At 44.3% G+C, this 15,278-nt stretch overlaps 1 protein-coding gene across 4 annotated transcripts in view; it reads left to right on the forward strand.

Annotated features, from left to right (window-relative positions):
• Positions 1-15,278, forward strand: part of PHKA2 (phosphorylase kinase regulatory subunit alpha 2) — an 80,753-nt gene that overhangs the window by 27,596 nt on the left and 37,879 nt on the right. For all 4 annotated transcript variants that reach the window (XR_006890287.1, XM_046673052.1, XM_046673054.1 and 1 more), the window contains 9 exons: positions 579-626; positions 1,845-2,013; positions 3,930-4,012; positions 6,321-6,401; positions 7,527-7,625; positions 9,613-9,759; positions 11,250-11,303; positions 11,903-12,025; positions 14,526-14,621. Coding sequence is in view for 3 of the 4 variants with exons in the window: in XM_046673052.1 (XP_046529008.1) it covers positions 579-626; positions 1,845-2,013; positions 3,930-4,012; positions 6,321-6,401; positions 7,527-7,625; positions 9,613-9,759; positions 11,250-11,303; positions 11,903-12,025; positions 14,526-14,621 (900 nt within the window). In the remaining variant the exon portion in view is untranslated. The remainder of the gene's footprint in view (positions 1-578; positions 627-1,844; positions 2,014-3,929; positions 4,013-6,320; positions 6,402-7,526; positions 7,626-9,612; positions 9,760-11,249; positions 11,304-11,902; positions 12,026-14,525; positions 14,622-15,278) is intronic.

The following is a 15,278-nucleotide window of genomic DNA, read 5'->3' on the forward strand; positions in this document are numbered from 1 at the left end:
GAGAGAATCCAGGTAAAGTGTTTTGCACAATGCCTAGACAGAATGTCTGATTATCATAGTGTTATTGTTATTATTTATAATGATAATAATTGGTTGCAATACATATTATTAAGAAACCTTGGCAGCTACTCGTATTTTGTAAGAACTTTACTCAATAGTCTAGTAATGGTGTCACAAATGGCTATTTTGGCAAAGCATCAGTACTTTGAGGCAGGCATAGTGGACTTAATTCATCCTTAGCATAACAAAAATACATTACTAAGAATTATGACATAAAGCTCTAGGGTACTAGGCTTATAAAAATTGTTTTGCTAAAATATCAGTGAGGAGTCACTGGATTTCAGAGCTGGGAGGTGGCGTCTGCCTTTATTTGGGATTAGTCACTTCATCAGGATTTTCTTTCTTTGTGATGGAGCAGAGAGGTGGAAATCATCTAAACAGAATACTTGTGTGTGCTCGGGATCTGCCCTCTCAGGGAAGTCTCCAGGCAGTGCTGGTTGACTGGCCACGTGGTGAGGAGGTTGTTTTCATGGAGCAGGGAAGCCAGCCTTGTTACTGATCCTACTTTATTTCTGCAGAACGTGGTGAAACTGATGCGGGGTCTTCTCCAGTGCATGATGAGACAGGTAGGCGGAAAACGAAAAATGTGTTTGCAGGTCATCTGAGTGGGCGTTTTGTCATTTTCATGGTGACAACTAACATTCTTAAAGCATTTTTAACTTTTCTTCTCAAGATGAAGACAAATTGAAAATGTTTTGCTTACTTTCTCCTTTTAAAAGTATCTTCAATAATTTTATTATACTATAGGATCACAGATACAAAGGATACTGTTTCTCAGAATCTGTTTTGAAGAGTTACTTGTGTAAAAGGAGAACATGCCCTTTTTTTAAAATGGGGAAGAAAACATTGTTTTTAAAAGCCACTCCTAGAAAGCCATGTACTATTGTTTATTCTGTTGAGTTTATTAAAGAGTTTCTTTTCATTTGAGTTGACATGTGTGAGTGTTTAAAACTTGACATTACTGTTTACTGGTATTTTCAGTGAGGGGTAAATAAAACAATGCATTGAGCATGTACTGTATACGGAACAGTGGGCTAGGATCTGCACAGATTCGAAGATGAATATGATGGGGCCAGCCCAGTGGTGTAGTGGTTAGGGTTGCACGCTCCACTTCGGCAGCCTGGGGTTGGCAGGTTCGGATCCCAGGCGATACCTAGCACTGCTTGTCAAGCCATGCTGTGGTGGCATCCCATATAAAACAGAGGAAGATTGGCACAAGTGTTAGCTCAGCGACAGTCTTCCTCAAGCAAAAAGAGAAGATTGGCAACAGACGTTAGCTCAGGGCCAGTCTTCCTCACACACACAAAAAAGATGAATATGATACCATCCCCATCCTTAATCAGCACACGCCCTGTTAGTCTTCACAGACATAGTTACTCTTTTCCTTTCAACGTAAGGAAACAAGAAGTTGAAATTTAAACAGGTCCTCTTCCTCCCCTACTTCTCTCTCTCTCTCTTTCCCTTTCTTTCTCATTGAGGGCCTGCTGTGTATCACAACTCGTGCTGGGGATACGCAGACAAGGAAACCCTTTGGCTTGACTCCTCACCCCTGCAGAACTTGTTAAAATCCCACTGGGCTGGAACATATCCGGAGATGGGCAGGAAGAATCCTCTCACACAGCACCTCTGTGTGGTGCTCACTAGTGAACACCCACTGCCTTCTTTCCCTCTGGCACCCAGAGGTAGCAGATGAGAGGCCTAGATCCAGGAGAGTGACCCTGGGTGTGGCCTCTGCCAGCCATGAACCCCTTAGCTATGTGGAGCCAGCTTGCTTTTTCCCTCAGGTGGATAAAGTGGAGAAGTTCAAGCACACTCAGAGTACCAAGGACAGCCTGCACGCCAAGTACAACACCGCCACCTGCAGCACCGTGGTGGGCGACGACCAGTGGGGCCACCTCCAGGTGGATGCCACCTCCCTCTTCCTCCTGTTCCTGGCCCAGATGACTGCCTCTGGTGAGCCAGGGCCATTTGAGCCCGTTGTAAAGGGAGTGACAATCCAGAAGGGGCGAGGAGGAGCAGGCATTGATCAGTATTCAAAATAAGCTATTTCTGTAAATAAAAAGCATGCTTCTTTATGCTATTATGTGCATTGACTCTGTGATGTGCCAGCAGTCAGCATCCTAAGCACTTGTAGAATGTAGGCTGTTGAGCCAGCTCTATTAGCGTCTCTCTGATTGATCCCAACGCTTCCTTGCTGTCACTGTCACCTAATTACTGGAGCAACCTAGATCAAATCTGCCTTCAACAGTTCAAATATCTGCAGACAGTCATGCCTCTCTTAGAGTTTTCTTCTCCACGATTAACAGGACTGGCCCTTTAGCTCTTCTTCTCACTACCCTGGTCATGCTCTTCTAGACACACCCTCCCTTATCCAAATTATATTCAAATAACATAATTTCTAGAACTCGGCAGTGTGCCCAGAGTGGTCAGTCAGTCCATAGCACTCATGCTGTGAGTGAGCCCAAAACTTCCAGACGGTGAGCATTGTTCCTCTTGCAGCCCGAGCTGTTGGCTTCCATGGTGGCTTGGACACCAGGCCTCCAAAGGTCCAGGCTTGGTCCGTCTCTGTGACCCAAATGGCCTCTCCCACAAGGGAGTCTGCTGCGATGCTCCCCTGGGGGTTAGGTCACTTAGCTACTGTCTCCCAGAGTTCTTATCACCAGTCCAGTAAACTGATGCTCCTGCGTTCAAGGCTTCCTATTTATGTCAGACTGTAAGTGTGAAACTCTAAAAATAGCAGAAATCAGCAAGTAAGAAGAGCTTTGTGAATAAACCAATTTATAAAAAATACTTTCTGGTTGTGAAAGTTAATATCAGCTCACTGTAGATATGTTAGAAAATATTAACAAAATACAAAGAAAAAAATCCCACTGCCAATTTTCATTTGGATGTGTCTTCTCCAAGTATTTTTTTTTGGTCTTTTTTTACATATTTAAGGTCATATGCATAAATATAGTCTTTTTATTACATAGCATTATAACTTAAGCATTTCCCCCATGATCTTATAAACATGCACTTTTATGTTTAAGCTCTTCACAAATATGATTTTGGTAACTTTATCAATGGATATATCATAGTTAATTGAATTATTCCTTTATTCCTTTTTTTTTTTTTTTGCAATTACTACTAATGTTGCAATACCAACTTTGACCCCCATCTCTGTTTGCTTCCTTCTGTTAGATATCCTTCAAAGGCTATTCTTACGTATTGCCAAATTGTTTCCAGAACAGTTTACTAGTTAAACTCCCCCCAGCAATGTAAGAGTGCATATCTTACCATACCCATACCAGCTTCAGGAATTCATACTTAAAATATGTGTATTTGCCATAACCGACTAAACATTCAAGGACCCAGCAAAAATCCAGCTCTCTTGGTCACTGTCTGCTTCAGCGCATTGATGCAGCCCCCTGGCAGGTCCTGGGAACTGGCCTTTCCGCAGGGTGAAGGGCATCTTCTGAAGGTGGGGGCTCTACTTTCCCTATCTGCCATTGGAGAAAAGGACCCACCCTTTGGCTCACTCAAGGATAGGACAGTGTCTGGTTGCTGTGGGCCACAATCCTTGCTTTCTTAGAACCTTCTCTGTACAAATCCAACACCTACCAGAAGGCCCTACACCTCTTTCAGTCCTTTCTGCTCATAGGCACAGGCACAAAAGTGGAGCCCTTCCTTCCTTCCTCCCTCCCTCCCTTCCATCCATTAGACATTCACTGTTATGATTTACTTCAGACTTAATTTTTGATGCCCTAGTAAGAAAGATGAAAATGGGTATAAAAGGATTTATTTCCCAGTGTGATATTTGTAATTTGTAATTGGCAGCTAGCTATCGCTTCACAACATAACTCCATAACTTCTTTGTTTTTCTTTACTAGGTTTACGTATTATTTTCACCCTCGATGAGGTGGCCTTTGTACAGAATCTTGTTTTTTACATAGAAGCTGCATATAAAGTTGCTGTAAGTATCAACCCCGGTAGTTTTTTCAGATGTCCCAGTTGTCAAAAGAATAAAAATCATATAGTTCTTTGAGGGCCAGGCTGTTTGGGGCTGACCAGAAGCTTAGCAAGATTCGAGCTGCAAGATTATGTCATCTCTGCTTACAAAGTGCACATTTGGGTCCCGGGACGCAGTCCGGGAGTTTATGTTTTTGGAATATACCACATGCTGTGCTTGACTCCGTTATGCTTACTTTCAATAAGACCCTCAAATGTCCTATGGCACGTACATGGGCCACCCTGAATTGGCGTACAGGCAGCAGCGTCAGTACCTCGGTAGGAGCTGCAGTGCCATGGGGATCTCCCCCGGTGGCCCACAGGTAGAGGAGTGGAGCCAGGTGTATGCCCCAGGCCAGGTGTGTGCGTGTGCAAATGTGCATAAACCCCGGTCCCTCCAGGCTTCTGTCTGGTATGGAAGGTGGAGCCTGACGTACTTCCAGAGAACTAAACTGCAAAGCTGACTGTGAGGGCAATGAGGAAAGGGTGGAGTTGATTTCAACACAAAAAGGCCACTATACTCCAAAGCAGGGGTCAGCAAACTTTTTCTGTAAAGGGCCAGAGAGTAAATATTTTCAGCTTTGCAGTCCCTTCAGTCTCTGTTGCCACTATTCAACTCTGCCACTGCAGCAGGAAAGCAGCTGCAGATGACATGTGAACATGCGAACATGGCTGTGTCCCAAGTAGGCCTTACTTACAAAAACAGGTGGCAGACTAGATTTGGTCTAAGGGTTGTAGTTTGCTGACCCCAGATCTAAAGCGGCAATTCTCAACCAGGGGCAATCTTCCCCTCCCAAGGGACATTTGGCAATGTCTGGAGACATTTTTGGTTGTCACACTGCAGAGGGTGCTACTGGCATCCAGTGAGTGGAGGTCAGGGATGCTGCTGAACATCCTACAGTGCACGGGACAGCCCCCCAACAAAGAATGATCCAGCCCCAAATGTCAGTAGTGCTGAGATTGACCAACCATGGTCTAAAGAAACTTGAGGAGTCTTTGTGGAAAAGGTGGGACTTTAGTTGGACCTCGGAGGATGAGCAGGGTTTAAATAAGCAGAGGGGAAGGGAAAGGACATTTTGGGTGCGGGAATAGCAGTCACAGAGGCTCTGCGGGTGCGAAGGGTGCTTGAGGAAAGGGAGTGCAGAGTGAAGGAGTGGACTTAGGGTAAAAATGAGTACAGGAGAATAGTAGAAAATAAGGTCAGCTTGTGGGCGTGCAGGGGGCACAGGCCAGATAGTGGAGGTGTGGCCATCCAGAGAGATTTGAATGGGATCCACTAGGGAATAAACACTTCGTCATTTTAGACTCTTACGCGTGGGAGTGAGCTGACTAAAGCAGTTTTTGAAGGTGAGTCACTTGACTCTGGGGTTGGAGTGAAGCTGGGTTGGCACAGAAAGGCCCAGAGGCGAGGGGTACTCAAGGAGGGAGTCCTGGAGCCCGGCTCGAGGGTGTGCACGGCAGGGGAGAGTGTAAAGTCGCTCTGGTGTGTCTAAGTCTCAATTTTCACATTTTGAAAATGTTCATCTTTGGAGATCAAGTAATAAATACTGACATTTTGGCGCGGGTCCTGTTCTTATTGGGTTATCTTTCCATAGTGCACGTAGCATGATTTCAAAACAGTATCCAGTGCTTGGGTTTCTTAAATGAGAGTGTGAATTACAAAAGCTAGGTATGTGTGTATCAAATCTCTATGTGCACCGAGTGTTCTCAGCTAGTTCATACAAGTCAATTTTAAAAGAGCAGGGAGGTTCAGATATTCTGTGCCTCCATTTTGACGTTGGCTCCTGTTACTTGCTGAGCATTTTTTCCCCTCAATAGGTAATGCTAGAAATGGGTATTAAATTATTTAAAATGGTTTGGTTGGCTTCAACCATTTATAACTCATTTCTTAAAGTTCTTTATTTTATCTTACAATTTAGTATAAGTTCAAAGAGATTAGCTAAAGGGAGGGGCAGCATTTTATTTGATTTTAAGATAAGTAAAATATTTCATTCTCTACAAATCAAGAGTTCCTTACAAATTAACTTTTAGGAATATGAAAATTGAGAGCATTTTTGTCTCACTTGAGTATTTGCTTCCAAAATTCTGCACAGAGGTCAAATGAACTGAAATCGAGGAAGAACACAGTCTGAGTATGTAAATGAATTTGGGAGCCTTCAAGAAGAGATATTCATGTTTCATTATGTCTACGATAACATAAAGAAATCATTTTTCCATAGCACTTCTCATATACCTCTTTCTCCTGCTTTGATTACTACCTTTTTATCCTGCAGGATTATGGAATGTGGGAACGTGGAGATAAGACTAATCAAGGCATTCCAGAATTGAATGCAAGCTCTGTAGGAATGGCCAAGGTGACAGTCTCATCCTGTTTGTTCTTCTTTCTGTGCGTTTTTACTGCTTTAATTTCGTTCTCTAGGAATTTGGATTTAATCTGATTAGCATACTTTTCAAAAGTCAACAGCAAGTTTGAAATTCAGGTGGCACATGTACCCCGGCCAACTGAAATTGTAGGTAAAGAATGTAGGTTTCCTACACTGAAGTCTGCATATGCGTGAAGATCAGTGCACTCCCTCCTTATCATCCATTGTTATCACCCACAGGTCTAAGCTCTGGCTGTTGTCTCAGAAGCTGCTGGATGTATGATGTCCAGTCTTCTTTTCTGGGTCATAAAGAGGGCTGAGGAAGATGACCACTTTGTAGGGCAGGGCTCACAAGTTCAAAAGTCTACAGGGTCAGGTCAGGCAAGTAACATAAGGAAGTGAAGCTGACCAGATAGAAAGATATTGGGGAGTTATTGGGGACACTGGGAACTTTCTCTAAAGGTATTACAATTCAAAATCATTTAAAAAAAGTTCTTCAGGCCAAACAAAGCACACCTGTGGGGCAGATGGAGCCTGCCAGCCACTACTTTACATCTCTCCCCCTAGACATTTCGCAGGCCTCCCTCTTTCTCAAGACTGAAGTGTATTTTTGGACAAAGTAAAGACTCCAGAGCTAGAATTTTTAAAGCAACAATAAGTATGTTAAGGTCAACTGACAGAAACATACTTAATGCTAAAAGAATTAACTATCTAAAGTGCAAGATATACTAATATTAGAAGTTAACCTCTAAAATAGGTGAAAGAAAAGCTGCCCATGAATTTAATGCCCCTTCACACACACACCCACAGCATCATGAACTTATTAATATTTCATTTTTTGGTGGAATACTAATTTCATTTTGGGAAATGTTTTTCTATTTTCTTTTTCTTGTTCCTGCATTGAGCAGCAACATACAGGAAAGCTCTGATCCACTGAAAATAAGCATAGAACACGACCGTAGGACACTGTAGCTGGATTTTAAAAATGTGTTTCATCACCTTTGGGAAAACATGTATGCTTTCCCAAACATGTAACCTGCTTAATGAAAAAGAAGTACTAGATATGGGAATGTATGTTTACTAGAAAGAAAAAGTAATTCATACCTGTGCTTGTAGGCAGCTCTTGAGGCAATTGACGAACTGGACCTTTTTGGAGCTCATGGAGGACGCAAGTCAGTGATCCACGTCTTGCCCGATGACGTCGAACACTGCCAGGTAACAGCTGAAGCCTCTCTCGCTCCAGAGAGTAGGAAGGAGACTCATGGCACAGTTCAGATTCCTCACCTTGCTAGTTTGGGGGTCTCGGCTTCTTTGCGCTTCAGTTCCCTCATCCATAAAATGGGCATACTGGGACCTTCCCCTCCTGCTGCATAAGGTGGTCATAAGGATCAGAGTAAGTCAACTTAATTTGTCAGGGCACTTTGTCAGCCAGAAAGTATATGCAAACATAGACACAACAACAATGTTGAATATATGGAGTGGACAGTCAAGGCAACCTTGTATTGCTAGAGGCAGAATCTGTTTTATGTTTTTTGAGCACGTAGGTGGTTTTCTCTCGTGTTTATTTCATAATGCCCCCAAGTCAAATGACTAGCAAGCAGTAGTTCGCTTGGGGGCGGGCGGGATGGGCAGAATGAATAGTGGAGGAGAGATGAGATGGGAGAAATGGCAAATTGGTAGAACTTCCATGAATACAAGTCAGAGAAAGGAGTGATTTGATGCGCGTTAGGGGACTCCATTAAGCAGACAGTAGGTCACCAATTGCTGGTTAATCAGCAGGCTTATTTAGTGAGGGCCCACTGTGAGCCAGGTGCTATGCTTGGGCTGTGGGAGTGAGATACATGAAAACTTGTAGGCAGAGAGCCTCCAGTGGGAGTGCATGTTTCCAGGCAGAGAGAGCCTAGGGAAGAGGGACTAGTTAAAGAACTGGGCTTGGGGGGTTAGTTGGCTATAGGAAATGAAGCTTTATTCTGAAGCTAAAGCGTTCCCCCCACTTTATCCCCCCTTCCAGCTCACTCCATTTTCCCCCGTTAAATAGTCCTTACTGGGGAATCTGCTATTTCTGGGGTATGGTTTAATAGAGTCAAGCTAGTGTGCATCTTAATAGTTGTGTAGTCTAGTGGAAATTGCCTGAGCTTTGTAGCCAGCTGGGCCTGGGTTAGAATCCCACTTCTGTTGCCTACTAGCTACATGCCCTTAGGCACGAGTCTCTGTGTCTCAGTCCTCGTATATGAATTGGACTTGGTGCCTGAATTCCTTCTTCATATGGAAGATTTAATAAGCTTATGTTTGCAGGGGTCTAGCCCCTTGTCTGTACATGTTAGATCCCAGTGTTAGCCCCTGTCTCTTCCCAAACTTTGCCTTATAATCTCAACTTCCTTCAGTTTACAGTGCCTAATCCAACCACCTTATAATTAGTCCATATTACAGTGCCTCTAAGAAACCCATTCTTTCTGGGACTGAACTAATTCTGTTGTTTACCATTTTTCCTGAGTGTTCACGCAGTCTTTCTGGATTTGACTGCTTCTTTTAAGTGGTTTCTGGGTCACCTAGTCCAACTTGTCACATTCCACACAAGCTAGACATTTCTCTGTGCTAGCCCCATATGTGTATCCTTCTCTGTCTCTATCTTCACAGCCAGGACACCCTAGCGTGCTGACACAGGTAGCCCTTAGTTCCTCCCCTGCATGTCCTAAAGGCCCAGCAAAGTCAACAGAAGGCATGGAAGGAAGGGAGAAAAGCAGTTCTTGGAGCTGGCCCTGTGGCCGAGTGGTTAAGTTCGTGTGCTCCGCTTTGGCAGCCCAGGGTTTCTCCAGTTCGGATCCTGGGCGCGGACATGGCACCGCTCATCAAACCACTCTGAGGCAGCGTCCCACGTGCCACAACTAGAAGGACCAACAACTAAAATATACAACTAGGTACTGGGGGACTTTGGGGAGAAAGGAAAGAAAAAAAAGCAGTTCTCAGCAAGGACTCCAGGCAGTACCGTGCTCTCCTCGATCCTCTTCTCTCCTGCAAGAAACAGGAGTCATTGGCTGGGTAGGTGAGATGGCCCAGCAGGGGCCATGTTGGTAGGACAAAACTCTGCTCAAAGTTGGCAGACTCACTCACATGTTCCCTTGTGAAGATAAGGTCATGGTCTCTAGATACTGTATGTACCTATTAGTGCTTCCCAGGTTAAAGCCACCTCTTTGTTTTTCAGTCTATTCTGTTCTCCATGCTGCCAAGAGCATCGACTTCTAAAGAGATTGATGCTGGACTTCTTTCCATTATTTCTTTCCCGGCCTTTGCAGTGGAAGATGTGAACCTTGTGAATGTGACCAAAAATGAAATTATTTCCAAGCTCCAGGTAAGCATTGGTCACTCTGGCGCCCTCCTGCCGTGTGATAAGCGCCCCTTTTACACGATGACGTGGAGCGGCTCACCCAGGCCTTAGTTCTCCATGAGGTCAATGGCTTGGTTTCTCTAAGTGGACTCAGAGAGCGAGGCATCCAAAGCTGAGTCTACAGGTGAGAAAAGGAAGTGTCGTGTGCTCAGGTGCTTTGGTTCTCTTCCTAAGTGGCTGAGCTTGACCTCAGGCGAGCACCTCTGCACCCCAGTTCGTACCACCCCTGTACTTCTAAGGCAGAGCTTCTTAACCTGTTAGAGATCACAGACAGACTCCTTTGAGAATCTCTTGAAAGCTATAAACTCTCTGCCAGAAAAAAATGCACATGTCCCAATATCCTCAAACTTTACACGCAATTTCTGGGAACTTGGCAATCCCAAAGTTAAGTTGAGGTTAAACAAATCCCTGCTCTGAGGTGAAATGCAGGATCTGTGACACGTTACAGCAGACTGAGAATGTTAAATACGCCAGCCAACTGAAGTTATCGGTCAAATGATCAAAGAACGTAAGTTCCCTAAGCCGAATTCTGCATGTTGATGATCCTACTTAGAGTCAGTGAAAAATGCTTTTAGCCCTTGGAAACAAAGGAGTCGAAGGGTCTTCTATCATATCTCCAAAAGAAAGTGTCTCAGTCAGAGTTCAATGGAGAAAAAGGAACCTCTAGCTTGTCCAAGTTGGCAGGGAGTTAATGCAGGCAATGGAGTGTTTAAAGGGAGCAGGTTCTAGGCCAGGACTCCCAGAACGCTATGGGGCTGGCCGCTGGGAGTCACTTGCCTCCACAGCCAAAGCTAGAGCAGCCCCCATGCCCTTAAGAAACTGGGGAAGGGACACCCAAAACTGTTATCCAGGGATTAGGGAGGCAGATTAAGAGAGCACTGCCACGGCCCTTCTTTCTTGACACCCAGGAAGCTGGAGAGGAACCCTGGAGCCGGCAGCAGGAAAACCAGCAGCCGGGGCCCTAAGCCACAGGAAGCGCCCTTTACCTCCCTGCCCTGCTCCTTGCAGGACGCAGGCTCCTTTGCATCCAGAGCCTAACTGTGAGGAGTCCGGAATGTCCTGTTGGCTTTCCAGGCTTTCAGCTAGAAGCAGTCCAGTCCAAGTATCTGTCTCAGTGGCTTCTCCAAGCAGTGAGGGTCCCTTTGCATCTTTGCATCGTACAGCAAATCAGAATGAAAGGATGGTCATTCACTGAACTCTCGGTCCTTCCTCTGGCAGCCCTGATACTCTCATGGAAAGTTTTGGCATTCCCTTCCAAGCACTGATCAAACCTGAATTTACTTTGCTTATTACTTAAAAATAATTTTTTGTACTGATACCAAAGAGCACTTGGATCCACATTTCATCACTAAAAGATTCATGCGAAAGGGGGTGAGAGGCTGACCTGAATCAAAATAAAAAGGCAAAAAGATTCTTCTGTTTCATCAAATGCATTTTTTTCTTTATCTTCTTAGGGGCGTTATGGATGCTGTCGCTTCCTCCGGGATGGTTATAAAACTCCAAGAGAGGTTGTATTTAAATACTGTTTCTTATGATTCCACAACTGCTTCATATCTAAGTTGCCACTGTGGTGGTCTCCCTCTATTGATTATAAATGATGTGTTGGAATATTGAAAAGAGAAGTCTTAATTTTAGAGTCAGCAAGCCTGGAGTTAAGCAATAGCTAGTAAGATCATCAGGAGGACAGCAAGCTGGTGGTTTAAAACCAGCTTGTAGACAGGGACAAACAGTTCTGTGGCTCACACGTTGTTTTAAAAACCAACCCTGGCCTCTTCCTTGGGTTTCTTTGCCATAGTGACTGATACAATGATACCAATAAAACAGCTAGTCGCTGAGCACTGTGAGAGGCAATTTGCTATTTATTTGTAAGACATATAGGAAGCTTAATATAATAAACTACCAAGGAGTCTTGTGTACGTTTCTGATTTAATTTTCTGAAATTTTACTGTGGAAAACGGCCAAGAATAGCATCTCCTCATAGCAGAATCCTTATCGTACCAACCTCAAAGCTGCATTGAATCAAAAGTGAGGGAAACCTAGTGGGGTACAATAGCGTTATGTATGTAATCTGACATCACCTTTCAGAAGGTTTACTGTTTGATTCCAGGACCCAAACCGATTGCATTATGACCCTGCTGAACTCAAGCTCTTTGAAAACATTGAATGTGAATGGCCTGTGTTCTGGACGTATTTCATAATAGATGGGGTCTTCAATGGTGATGCTGTTCAGGTGAGAAAATGCTGGGTGTTGTGTTGAGCATCAGCATTTTCATCCCACTGGTATGCTGATTATTGTTAGAACATAGGGTTATGCAAGAATTTAGGACACTGTTTCACTTATCTGTTGCCACTTGACAAACTTTCCCAAAACTTAGTAAATTGCAGGAACAACTATTTTATTTATTTGCCCGTGAGTCTGCAGTTTGGGCAGGGCTCAGCAAGGGCAGGTTGCCTCTGCTTCACCTGGTATCAGCTGGGGCGGTTCAGTGGGGCTGGAGGATCTACTTCAGAGAAGGCCTCGCTCACATGGCTGGCAGCTGGATGCTGGCCGTTGGCCGGGAGCTCAGGTGGCCTGTTGGCCTGCTCTGTAGTTCTCCACATGGCTAGCTTGGGCTTCTCACAGCATTGTAGTCTCTGGGCAGTTAGGCTTTTTACATGGTGGTCCTCTTGCCCCAAATGCAAAAGCAGAAGCTGCCAAGCTTTCTTGAAGCTTTGGCCTGGAATTGGCAGAGTGCCACTTCTGTTGCATTCTTTTGTTTAAAGAGCTGTCCCATATTCAAGGGGAGGGGACTCTACTAGGGCATGAGTACTAGGAGGCGGGGAGCATCTGGGACCACCAAACAGTTTCCCACAGACAGGTGGCAGTGTTGCCGTAGTTCTTTTCAGATCAGCCTGTGGTTTCGCTGTCTTTAGCTCTAGTGTAAGGGTACTCACAGCCACAGTCTATTTAATATAACAGCCTCCTAGCTGGTCTCCCAGCCTCCAGCCTTGCTCCCTGCTGTTTCCATTCTCTGCACCACCCTTGCCAGGGTGATCTTCTTAAAAGGCAAATTAGATTATGCTACTGCCTTGCTTAAAAGCATTGAATGGCTTCCTGATTGCTTTTGGGTGAAATACAAGCTCTTCATGTGTTTTTTAGGGCCGTAAGATCTGGCCCTCGTTTTCACCACTATAGCTCAATTTCTTACTCCTTACTTCCTTTTTTGAGTTCTTTGAGCCAAGCACACTGAAGTCCTTTCAGTCTTTTGAACTGGCCGTGCTATCTTTCCCCTCTTCTCAAATGCCAAGACATGCTTTTTAACCCCCACTGCCCCTCCCTCCTTCGCTTGATTCTTTCTAAGTGTCTCTTCTTTCAGAAAGCCTTCTCTAACCCTGAAAGCTGGGTCTGGTACCCATTTTCTATGCCCATGGCTCTTATAACAGCGTGGCACCTATAACTGTATTTAATCTCCACTTACCTGTCCAAGGACCCTGGTAGAGGGGGTCTCTATCCAGTTCACCAATATATTCCCCATGTCTAGTGTACTTAGTAAGTGCTCAGTAACTATTTGTTAATGCAACAAATCTGTTCAAGACAGGTTTCTTTAGCATTTGCTGCCGTGCATTCTTGGGCAAGCAGAACAGAACTGTCCTTATGAAGCTTATATGAATGATTGACAAACTCAAATGCTTTGTCAGGTCTTTTAACCTTTTTGGATCACGTGTTCTGGGGTGGGATGAGTAATCTAAGATTTATTTTGGTTTTTGAAAGCTGCCTCTGCTCGGGAATGCCAAGGGGCTTCAGAAGTGGCAGTAAGCTTGAAATGTTAGTGTTCCTCCATTGTTGCTTCTTACTCTTGTGCTTTAGTGATTATCTTGGGTCTTATGTTTCCTGTCTTAATATCCCAGAACTGAAAGATCTCAAAAGGATTGAGTTGAAAAAAAAAAAAAAAACTAAGACAAGAAGGACTCTGCTTAGTACCGTATTTTCTAGGTCTCTCAGAATTTGCTACTCTTATGCCTACACTGTCTTTCCCACTTGCTGTCAGATGACATTTAAAAAATGATGCACATGCTTTGCTGTCCATAACTTTTAAAAGAAAAGAAACGGAGATCTGGAAGGCATTTGACTGGGCTCTCCAAAGATAAAATGTATTAAATAGCTGGCTGGTTGGTTAAGGGTTTTTTCCCCCTTTCTTCTTTTCCCTTTTGATATGTAGGTTTTTATCATTGCCTTTTTAATTTAATGGAAATGTTTACATCAAGAGCTTTTATTATATTGAGTAGTGCATCCTAAGAGTCGGGGTACATGGATCATAGTACATACACTTCCTTTTCTTCACGTCAAATTCATTCAGCAAATATTTCTTCAGCAATAAATGTTTGAATGAGGGCCTTTTAGGTGAAAAACTACCCATAGGTGGAAATGGGATGCACTACTTAAGATCTGGCCTCTGCTCCAAGAAGATTGTAGTCTAGCTAATAAGACAAAATTTAAATATGTGAGAAGTTAAGAGTGAAATATTTAAATCATGAGTTAAAGACAACTGGAAAGACCAATTGCATTTAGCTCCTCCTAACATTTGCTGTCAGCAGGACTCCCAGTTCCTCCTACACGCCTTGAGCTTTTCTTGGCCCTGTGTCCTGTTTCTAACCTGTTTATTGCCAAGAGAGCTGTTTTGCTATGCTGCACTGTCGTTACAGCACTAATGATCCCTCTTTCGTGCCACGGGGGATGGGCTATTTTCCAGGTCCAAGAATACCGGGAGGCCCTGGAGGGAATATTAATCAGAGGCAAGAACGGGATCCACCTGGTGCCAGAGCTCTACGCCATCCCGCCTAACAAGGTAACCAGGCGCTGCTTAGCTGGAGCGAAGTGAGTCGGCGCTTGGCCTTTTGGTATTTTTCATCCCCCTTTCAGACCTAACACTTTTTCTCCAGGAGAAGTGGTTTCTAAAGCCTTCAGTAGTGTTCCTGTCTATCACAGGAGTTACGGCTTCAGAGCCATTCTTGACCAGGGCTGCCCAAGAGAGGCATCGGTTGAGGACCTTCAGAGGATACCTCTCCCCCTGCCGGGCCCAAGGCCGAACAAGCCCTAAAAAGCACAAAGCACTGTTGGGCACCAAGTTCTCACACATTTCCATGGAAGAAGAAACCAGACACACTCCCCCTGGGGAAGGGGAAGAGCTGTATCGGGATAGTTGAGAATCTCCTCCTTTGAGTCAAGCAGTTCCTGAGCTGGAGCCTGAGCAGTCAGTTAGAAGCCATTCTATATCAGGGAGAGAGAAACCGGTCAGTTCTGAGAGGATGCCCAAAGAGAGTTTTCTTCTATCCAGTTTCCTAAGTTGGATCATGATGGACCTATATATCGTGGTGGGAAGATTTCCCTGTACATTTCTCATGTTTAGAAGAAAAACATTCTCGATTCAAGTCTGTTTGTCCTTTGGATGTTCCTGTTGCTTCAAAGCTTCATCATTGCATGTGCTGGAGGAACAGACTTCAGA

This window comes from Equus quagga, chromosome 10, assembly GCF_021613505.1.
Source record: "Equus quagga isolate Etosha38 chromosome 10, UCLA_HA_Equagga_1.0, whole genome shotgun sequence".
NCBI classification, from domain to species: domain Eukaryota; kingdom Metazoa; phylum Chordata; class Mammalia; order Perissodactyla; family Equidae; genus Equus; species Equus quagga.